This window comes from Danio rerio, chromosome 2 (assembly GCF_049306965.1).
Source record: "Danio rerio strain Tuebingen ecotype United States chromosome 2, GRCz12tu, whole genome shotgun sequence".
Taxonomy (NCBI): domain Eukaryota; kingdom Metazoa; phylum Chordata; class Actinopteri; order Cypriniformes; family Danionidae; genus Danio; species Danio rerio.
The window spans coordinates 27,090,454-27,101,268 of record NC_133177.1 but is presented as its reverse complement, the minus strand read 5'-3'; the positions used below and the strand labels follow the sequence as shown (position 1 = coordinate 27,101,268).

Here is a 10,815-nt window from a genome sequence, read left to right as displayed (position 1 = left end):
GGGTGTTAGGGTTGTTTTTGAATCTGCCGCTATGCTGACACATAAGTATGTGTAGCTCCGCCCTCTTTTTAGAACAGCACAGTCTCATTTGAATTTAAAGCGACAGTCGCCAATACTGCACAAATTGTAATAAACCCTAAAAGGGGCGGGTTCAAAGAGTTCCAGAATATTTTTGTGTGGTATTTGAAGCTGAAACTTCACATACACACTCATCAGAGACTTTTTACATGCAAAGAGGGGCATAATAGGTTTTCTTTAACAATATCAATGTTATTGTGAAACAGCTCCTTTAATATAAATTTACAAAATTTAAATGTAAAAATTACAAAAATAGTTACAAATAATGCCTTAGTTATTATCATGTAATAAAATAATGGCTAACACTCAAGTTTAAGTAACAATTCCCAGTATTGAATACTGCCTTATTATTTGCCTATTATTAAGATTGCTGTCTTGTAAACATAATCTGTTTATTAGTACTTATAAAGCAGGGGTTCCCAAACTTTTCAGCCCCTAAATCCTAAAATAACAATGTCATTGACCCACATTTTGCTCTAAGGCGGTTATACTGTATATTTAAAAACATTGCACACAAAACTATAGGCCTATATAAACATGAGCATATTAAAAACACAAGCAACAGTCTAATAACCATATTATTTTTAATAGTCATTTATTAATTTAATATTAACATGAAATATCTTATTTTTAATGTATTAGAGTGCGATAAAGGTTGTCAGAAATTTTAACCTAGCCCAGTAAAATCAATCTATTGCCGCTGACGCTATTTCTGTGTGGTTAATCTAAACACACCAGGGGTCGCAATCCAATGGAAAAATATTTTGAAAGGCTGATGGATTTTTAATTGTATATGGTGTTATTTATGTAATGTAACTATTAACTAACTTCCGTTGGTTATGATTAAAATATGGTAATTCTAATAGTTTAATAAAACTATTCTATTCTATTCTACATATAATCATAATCCCACAATCCTAAACAATAAATAAAACCAACTACTACCTTACTACCTATTAATATGTAGCAAATTAGGAGTTTATTGAGCTTAGTTAATGGGTTTTAATAGCAAAAACCTTAAAATTCGACCAAATAAGAATATTAATAACAATTAATGATGTTTTGTTTAAAATTAATGATGTTAAACATTGTTAAAGGTCTAAACTGAATAATATTAATTATAATATTTATGAAAAAGCACAGCAATATAGAATTTTACATAAATAAAATAAACACAGGGCAACACTGTGGCGCAGTGGGTAGCTTGCTTCACAGCAAGAAGGTCGCTGGTTCAAGCCCTGGCTGCGTCAGTTGGCATTTCTGTGTGGAGTTTGAATGTTCTCTCCGTGTTCGCATGGGTTTCCTTCGGGTGCTCCATATTCCTCCATAAAAACAATACCTTAAAATTGTTAATAATATTAATAGTAGTAGTAATAAAAACTATAGTCATTTAATTTATATTACAGTACATCCTAAAAATATATATTTTTGAGATAATATTAAATGATTTAATATAATATTCAATAATATTATTCCCTTGTTAAACAGGAAAAATCCTCAGAGCCAATAAAGAGGAGGACAGTCAGTGGGGTTTCTGGATACATCAGCAGATGCAGATCCTCCACTGAACTCAATGGTAAAATGATAAAAACATGTCATTATTTTTATAACCAGTGCAAATGTGTGAGCAAAATGTCAGCTGTGATGTCAGTCAGTAACTGTAAGGTCAAAGGTCATCTGAGACAAAGCTTTGGTATCTCAAGTCCTCCAGCAGCATCTGTCTGTGTTAAAAATATTCCTCAGATAATCCTTACCGAATAGTTTTAACACACAAAATCCTGTCTGCGAACAGTGAGTCCCGTTTCACAAGTTTTCAGTGAGGGTTAAGTGCAGGACTAAATGTTGAGACTGTAAGTATGTGAGCAATGCATACATGAGACATGACAGACTGCATACACTGACTGCTATTACGACATTATTGAGCTCACATTCTTTGCCACTTCAGATTACGAAAGACAAACAGATATGAAGAGATAAATGTATTAGACTGAATCCACATCTTTTCTTACAAAAAAAACTCTGTGTTTCCAGCAATGCACTGTATAAAAAATCTGTAGTTTTACGATTTATTTCCGGCAGCTGGGTTGCGGGAAAAAATAACGGCCGTTAAATTACAGAAATATACCATAAAATAACAGTAATATAGTAACATTTAAATTTCTGATGAATTTCTGTAATTTAACGGCTGTTATTTTACTTTTTTTCCGGCACCCCAGCTGCCAGAAATAAACTGTAAAACTACAGATTTTTTTTTTTACAGTGTGCTTAAGTGATCTATTATATATTTCTCAGTTAACCCATTTTGGAAAAAAAAAATCATAAGATATCATAAGAATGTTAATAATAAACACATACAAATATAAATGTTAATTAATTCATATAAAACTCAAAATGTGAAAGCCACTTGTGTACAGTAAATGTATTTTATTCTTTCTTTTCTTACAAAAAAGTGTACACTCTAAAAATGTGGGGCTGTTTTAACCCAAACACTCAGTCAAACATAAACAAACCCAACAGTTAGGTTAAAAATGTCTTTAAACCTTTAAAAAATATATATTGAATTGTTAAAATGGGGTGTGGACTATCCCTATAAATACTATAAACAAATAGTTTACACAGGTTCTGTTTCAACATTTCAGGGGTATTAATACTCACAAGTACGTCAGTCATTATTTTGAGCTGTATTATTAACCTCAATAAACCTCATCAGACGTCACTGCACATTACGTTCTTAATAGCAGTGCTCAGTTTTAGGCTTTTAATATAAAGAGTTAAAAATAAAGATCCCACATGACACTCGTTATAATCAATCAACAAAAAATCCAACAAAAATCATCCCGGTAATTTACACTTCAGTACATTTTAAACTTCTGACCGCTTTAGGAAGTAAATGTGGGTTAATTAGTGAATTGTGGGTGACGTGCTGAAGGGGTTTCCTGAATCCCAGTCACTTCCAGAAGCGCTCATTGACTCAGGCCAGTCAAAAAATACCGCCCATACTGCTTCCAAAATAGCAGGCTGGCCTCATCCCTGCTCCGCTGTGATAAAAATCAGCTGTCACCCATTAGAGAGGGACAGAGTGAGACTGGACTACCAGCACAGACAGACCAGCACCAGCAGACGCACATCAGACTGAGGCTGCACAGACAGAAAGAGCTGCTGTCAAACCAGACATTCACTTTGTGAGTAAAGCGGTGTGGACTGAAAAGCTGCCAGTTAATGAAAGAAACTAAAACATTGTATTGTGAGCATGGGTTTGAATTAATGTGATACTACATAAATTAACTTATTGTAATTCAAACTTTGTTGTTGAATTTAAAATAGTTTTTCTAATTATCTCAACTTACACCAGTCAAACTAACTAAATATGTTAAGTTAAAATCTGTATATCTAAAAAAGTGTGTATGGTTTATGTAGCTAGTAATAGTAGCATAAAACATTTGTTGTCATAACTTTTTGGCATATTATTATACATACAGTGTACTAGAACATAGTGGTTGCTTTGTTGCTTATTTTTTAATCTATTTTTTTTTTGTGCACATTTTCCTTTAAATTTACAGACATTACCTTTAAAATGATATTAAATTACAATATAATGCAATGCATAATTAAAAAGATGTGAGCAAAGCGACTAAAAAAAGGTCATGATGAAAAATTCCTTCATATAGCATTACATTGAATTGTATTTTTACAGTCAGTGCTGTAATATTGTAAAAATTTATTACAATATAAAACATTAATTGTTGTTAACATTTTAAAGTAATGTTCCATTAATTATTATTAGTTAATCTATTTAATAACATGAACTAAGTTTAAAGAATCCTGTACAGCATTTATTAATCAGAGTTCAAGATTTACTAAAGCATTATTCAAATCCAATGCTTGTTAGTTTAATGCACTGTGAGTTAACATTAACTAACAATAAAATATCATTATATTCAATAAATGTTTTGTTCATTGTTTGTCCATGTTAGTAAATACATTAACAAACTTTAGCTAATGGAATAGTATTATTAAGTGTTACTTACTAGTTATTCCAGTTATGTCAAAGCTGCATTTTCCACATCATTCTCTGTTAGATAATCATTCTAACAGAGACATTTCTTATTATTTGTCATGTTGAATTCTATATTTTAATAATTCTTTTAAACAGGTCCAAAACAACAGCATGTAATTTTAAAAGATTTGAAGATCAATTCAGTGAATTCTTTCTTAATAAAAAGTATTGATTTCTTCAAAAACTACAAACAGTCCCAACCCCAAAGCTTTTGAATAGAAGTTTATATAACATCTGAAATCGCCTTGTTTAATGTGCAGTGACTGATATCGTGACAGGCTATCAGCTAAACATGGTTTTGTCAATACGACCCTATTTTAAGCAGCAGTTTTAAGTTGTTGTGGTTTTAACCAGACCTTTGAGTGCTCGCAGGAAACTAAGGCAGGCAGCTGAAGAGAATAAATACCAAGCGCATATCACAATAATTTGGACAGCTGTCAGCAGGACAAAAGCACTCGCATTCTGGGACGCTAATAGCTGTGACCTCCATTCCTGCTCCTGAATGGCATGAATGAGGGCCCGTCTCTGTGAAAGTCCATTCAGCCGATCGACTTTGAAATACACATCTGAGCTATATCTTGAAAAGGATCACAGATATAAATTAAGATTTGAATAATCTGAAATTGATGATTCTGTGAAGAAACTTTAACATTCATACAGTTGAAGTCAGAATTATTAGCCCCTCTGAATCATAAGCCCCCCTGTTTATTTGTTTTCCTAATTTCTGTTTGACGGACAGAAGATTTTTTCAACACATTTCTAAACATAATAGTTTTAATTACTCATTTCTAATAGCTGATTTATTTTATGTTTGGCATGATGACAGTAAATAATATTTGACTAGAAATTTTTCAAGACATTTCTATACAGCTTAAAGTGAAATTTAAAGGCTTAACTAGGTTAATTAGGTTAACTAGGCAGGTTAGGGTAATTAGGCACGCCATTATATAACGATGGTTTGTTTTATAGACTATCGAAAAAAATATATATTGCTTAAAGGAGCTAATAAATTTGACCTTAAAATGCTTTTTAAAAAAAGTAAAAACTGCTTTAATTCTAGCTAAAATAAAACAAATAAGACTTTCTCCAGAAGAAAAAAAAGTATTATCAGACACTGTAAAATTTTCCTTACTCTGTTAAACATAATTTGGGAAATATTTTTAAAAAAGAAGAAAAAAAATCAAAGGGGCAACTTCAACTGTACACTTTAAAAAATTATGTTCGCTCTTTGCACATATTTTTTTATTAAAATTAGTTGAATCAACACAATTCTTGAGTTTTTGGAAGACAACTTAATTGTTTTACGTTCAATTTCCCTTAATTTAATTCCTTCATGTTGTTGCAACACAAATTAATTGTGTGGAACCCAGCATTTTTTTACAGTGCAGAATGTTTACAAAAGATCAAGAAACCCTGTTAACAAAGAGTGCTTTTTGCTTAAATGACTATGGAATTAAATATTGCTTTTGTAATTTTTACTTTTTTTGACTTGAAGGTTCTTAGCGGAACTTTTTTTACAGTACTATAAAAAGATTTATAAACTAAATTTATGCTGTTTTCACAGCCAAAGTGATCACAGGAAATACATTTAAAAGGACAAAAATACCCATAATGACCCACAGGGCTTAAAATAAAGGTTCGGTATTAGTTTTGATGGTTTACTGAAGAATAATTAACATACTGTAGAACCCTTTCATTCAATTAGAGTTTCTTTAAAGTTGAAAAAGATTATTTAGATCATTACGTTCTTAACTCTGTAAACAAATATTTTATGTAACACTTTACAATGAAAGACACGTAATGTATTTTCTAACATGAAAAAAAAGAAAAATTCATGTGAAGCATTTACCATAGTTCAACATTTACTAATGCATTATTAGAATTAAACACCGTGCTTGTTAAATGAGTTCATGCTAATGTTAAAAACATGTAAAGAAATGTATTGCTCATTGTTTGTTCATGTTAGTAAATACATGAATTAACATCAACTACATGTCCCATAGTGTTCTTTAAAAAACTAATCACTAAAAGGTTCTTTGAGGAACTAAAAACGGTTCTTTGATGCTACACTAAAAAAATCCTTTGCTGCTTGTTCAGACTACTTATTTAAAGTGAGCTGAAACAACACAATTCTTGAGATTTTTTGGGACAACTTAATTGTTTTATGTTCAATCCACTTGAATTTGAAAAAAAAAACAATCAAGTTAACTTAATCGATTTGTGGTGGGGCAACATGAAGGAAATGTGTGGAACCCAGTGTTTTTTAATGTATGAATTTTAAACCTTATGTTTTCATGTAAATACAAGTTTTAATGTTTCTGATTAAAATAAATCATTTGTTGTTTTAATAATTTGACAAGATGATATGCAAATCAGCGAGCACCAGTATTCATGCTTGTAAACAGCTTGATGAAATCTCTCTGTGCGGCACAGTAATGTCTAGTTGGACTTCAGCATTGTGTGGGCCTGTTATTCTGTGTGCTCATCCAGCTATGCAAACGTTTTAAGCCCAGACTCGTGAGTGGCGCCACCGCTGGGCCCGTGCCTTTGTCTCATGGGAGCTTACAGTGTGAAAAACAGAGGTATGCTGGAGTATAGTCATTAGTTACAGTTGACAGACCTGTGCTGCTCATACAACTGACCTCAGAGGAAAGCCTTCTGATGTGCTCAGGCCTACAGCAGCTCTGCTGGTATTTCATATACAAAGTCTGCTTTTGCCAAATCAAAGATTTGTTACATCACATTTCATCAATAGTTATATATTAGTCCACTTTTTCAGCTGTGATTTTTTTCCCCATCAATTTTAGTTACAGGGATTTTTGAAAAGTCTTTTTTTAAAACAACCATGTGAGTTGCAACATTACAAACTTAATTTTAAATAAACAAGATTATAAAAAAACAGATCAAATGATTTATGGTTAAAGACTGTATACTCAACTCAAGAGTTTTAATGAGGTAAAGAACTACAAAAATATATGCTAATTCACAGGTTACATATTTCTTGATTCATTGGTTTTTACTGTTTAAATAACATTATGAGACCTTTAATTCTGCTCTTTCAACTTTTCTTGTTAAACGTTCAACCATGCAGTCTAACAAAGTGACTTTTATTGACATTTTAGTAGTTACAAACAATATAATAATAATAGTAATAATAGTAATAATACATTTTATTTGTAACTCGCTTTTTTAAGACCCAAAGCGCTTTAAAAAAAGTAAAAACAACAAAGCACAGTAAAACTATGAAAAATGCAATAAAAAACACAGTAAGAATAAAAGAGCTATCACAAATTAAAAACAGTCCTTAAAAGATGAGTGCACATAACATATATTGTACATAATGCTGTATATAGAGAAATAAGTCCATAAAATGACAAAACAGTACTGGCAGTTTATTGCCAGGTTCTTGTATTATACGTTACAACACCAGTCCAGGCGATATTTCACTTCAAACTATTAAAAATAAAAGTCACCTTTTCAAACTTTTCAACATCAGAAGTTGTTGGAGTAAAGATGTTCCATGAATCCATTCAGAAGCATAAATAAATAAAAAAAACTCATAAATCACCAAATATGGAAAACGTATTTAACAGATTATTTCTGTGGCATGAAGCTATGGAAAGTAATTCCTGCCAATTTTAAAAAATATCAAATAAACATTGGAAATTAAAATAAAAACCAGATTAACAATGTCATCATAAAACACTGTTTGCAAATTATCTGCCAAAATTGAAAATAAATTGAAATGACTTTTTTACTGTGACAGCACATCGTCCCTGTCAAATTAATAAATAAAATAAAGCTGCTGATTTAACATTTCATTTTCACTGCATTTCCACGTCAAGACTATAAAATATTAAAATGAAAAGCCAAACTGAAAAATAAAATACAAACACAATTTTTACAAAGCTTTTTATTAATATTCATGCTATAATAGTAAATTGTAGTAAACCACACTAAACTGAGCTAAACTGAACTTAAACTCTAAACACTGAACTGACACTGTTTCTATTTACTATAATATTCTATGTGAAGCTGCTTAGACACAATCTACATTCAGTGTTTCCTCTAGGATGTTTTCCAGCATGCCTTTTATTTTTTACATAGATATACCAACTACCTGTGGCGTTATTTCAATGACAAATGTTGTGAGTGCAGCATTAAGTCGAGATCGCATTTATGTAATAGCCTACAGGCATGCGGATCTCTTTGCTTGCGCTCATATTCCCTCTGTTCGTGCACAAAACTTTTTGCGCGCCCCTTCAAAAATATGCTGCTCAAGCGCAGATCTTCTTGTGCGCTCTCAAATAAATGCTGCTGAAGTGTGATTTAGTGCATTTAAGTAACAAGTATGTCTTCAGCATTTATTAGATTTGCTAGGACTAATTATGAATGTCTCCAATAGACCTACAGAGCGGTATTAAGTAAAGTGAAACGGCTATACGTCATGTTTGCTGGCCTCACGCATCAGATACATTCATGGAAGAATGAATGTAGCGGAAACCATAACATTGTAAAAGCGTTACAAACATAAAGGTGAATTGAATTGAAAAAATGTACATATAAGTTTTCCTATTTTTGACACTTTTATTTCAGTTTTCATGTTCAACATCCACCTGTATGCAAAGCCTATGCTAATCAGGGGGAGGGGCATATTCAAGTGACGTCTAGTGTTTTTAAAGCTTGAGAAGCACGGTTTTAATGGATGGGACAGTGTGAGTTACTGATGTATATATTATAGAAGTAAAATGGCAAAACCTGTAAACCAGCTTTTACATGACGCAGCTGCTGCATTGGTACAACAAGAGGAACAGAAGGGACAATATGTTGTCACAGTGAAAATGAAAATGAAAAATAAGTCATTTCAATTCATTTTCAATTTTTGGCCATGTTTTATAATGAAACTGTTAACCTGGTTTTCATTTTAATTTCCAATGTTTATTTGATTTATTTGAAATTGGCAGAAATTACCTTTCATATGAAGCACTGTAGTAAAATTAATGCAAACAGATTGGTTCAACAAAATCATACACAGCCAATTAACAACTTCAGAGCTGTTTTAAAAGAATTAAAAATAATGTTAAAATGTTTTTCTATGGAGACAATTAATGGAGATTTTACTCGACCTGACGGACTTAAAAGCACACTGCCTATAGTATATGCTCAAAAACAATGGACTAATTCTTCTGTTTTCAGTGCTTATTTAACACAACTAATGCTGCATTTTTAGCATCCTTTGATTACATTTAAAATGTGTGATCATGCACATTTCTTTTTTGTTTATGATAATAGTTGAATTGGTCCAAATATAGAAATTCATATTAAAATGCCTTTCATTTATATTACTGTTAGACCTGTAAAAAATAAATAAATAATAATAATAATAATAATAATAATATATCTGCTATGTTTTAAAATTTCAAATAACTAAAAATATTATTTGAATCCCCAGGAATTAATTATGTAAAAAAGGTTAAGTAGAGGATTTACATATGTATTAAAATTAATTACAACTTTGAATGTAGGGTTAATTACAGATCAAACATTGTTGTGTTAATTCAGAAAATATAAGATTTACATCAGTTTCCAACAAGCAAAACTAAAACAGAAGATGCAAATAAGAGAAGTTTTTAATAGTATAATAAGAACGATTTAACCAAAAAGCAGATTTTAGCAGTGCAGCATTTTGAATCTGATCAAATTTGCTTCCTTGTCTTGACGTATCGTAAGCATTAAAAGATGACAATTCAAAAAAACAAAACCACTAATTATGCTAGCAAATGACTAAATGCTAAAAATGGCTAAGATCAGAATCCTGACTCAGGGAAGCTTTGTCACAGGGTGTTTTGTCTTCTGAGAATGAGAAACTCAAAACAGTGTCACAATTCAGCTGACATTGCCGTTTTTTTCTTTTTGACATGTTACAATGGCACAGGTCACAGATTTTCAATAGGTTTCATGATAAGAAATACAGTCAAATTGCATAAAAAAATCTTAGAGGTAAGTTGGCTAAAGTAACTTAAAAAATGCATCTATGTTTAATATTGCACAATCATAAGCATGCACGCAGCTGAAAGTTTCCATAGGTCCTTAAGGTTTAATAATAGCCCACAGATAAAAGCATGCAAACACCAGCTCCGGTCTATATTTACAGCACTATCAGAGACACTACATGGCCAAGGAATTGGGTCGGGTTACTCTTGTCTTATTAATAGTCTACTTCTAAACTATTACCCGACATAAAAATGTGCAAAAATCTGTGGGTTTGAATACATACATTTTAAGAAAAGTATTAAAGTATGCTTATAATGTGCTACATGTTTGTTTGTTTTTGCCACTAGTTTGTCACATTTACATTGCCTACAAATCTTCCAAAACTCAGTGCATGTGTTAACAGTGAAAAAAAAAAGATGTACAAACAGTTATAACCAAAATATTGCAAGTAAACTTCACTGACATTTACACAAAGGGAGCAAGTAACACTGAATTTTGTGAAATATTTCAATATATAATATTACTTTATTGTGAAACATACCTCAAGAATTAGTTTTAGGCATTAGGGATAACCTTAAAAAACATTATTTTAAAATATGTGAGCCTTTATAATCCTAAAATTAAAATGTTTGATGTGTAATAAAGAGATACACAAAAATTCTATCACCATTTGCTCATCCTCCACT

At 31.3% G+C, this 10,815-nt stretch overlaps 1 protein-coding gene across 5 annotated transcripts in view; it reads left to right on the top strand.

The window, feature by feature from the left end:
* xirp1 (xin actin binding repeat containing 1) overlaps positions 1 to 10,815 on the top strand; it is a 28,155-nt gene that overhangs the window by 6,274 nt on the left and 11,066 nt on the right. For 3 of the 5 annotated variants that reach the window (XM_073916484.1, XM_009298510.3, XM_073916473.1), the window contains exon 1: positions 3,151 to 3,260. Coding sequence is in view for 2 of the 5 variants with exons in the window: in XM_073916477.1 (XP_073772578.1) it covers positions 1,567 to 1,654 (88 nt within the window). In the remaining 3 variants the exon portion in view is untranslated. Of the gene's footprint in view, positions 1 to 1,566; positions 1,655 to 3,150; positions 3,261 to 10,815 lie in introns of those variants that run through there. The other 2 variants (XM_073916477.1, XM_021480063.3) reach the window with 1 other exon arrangement.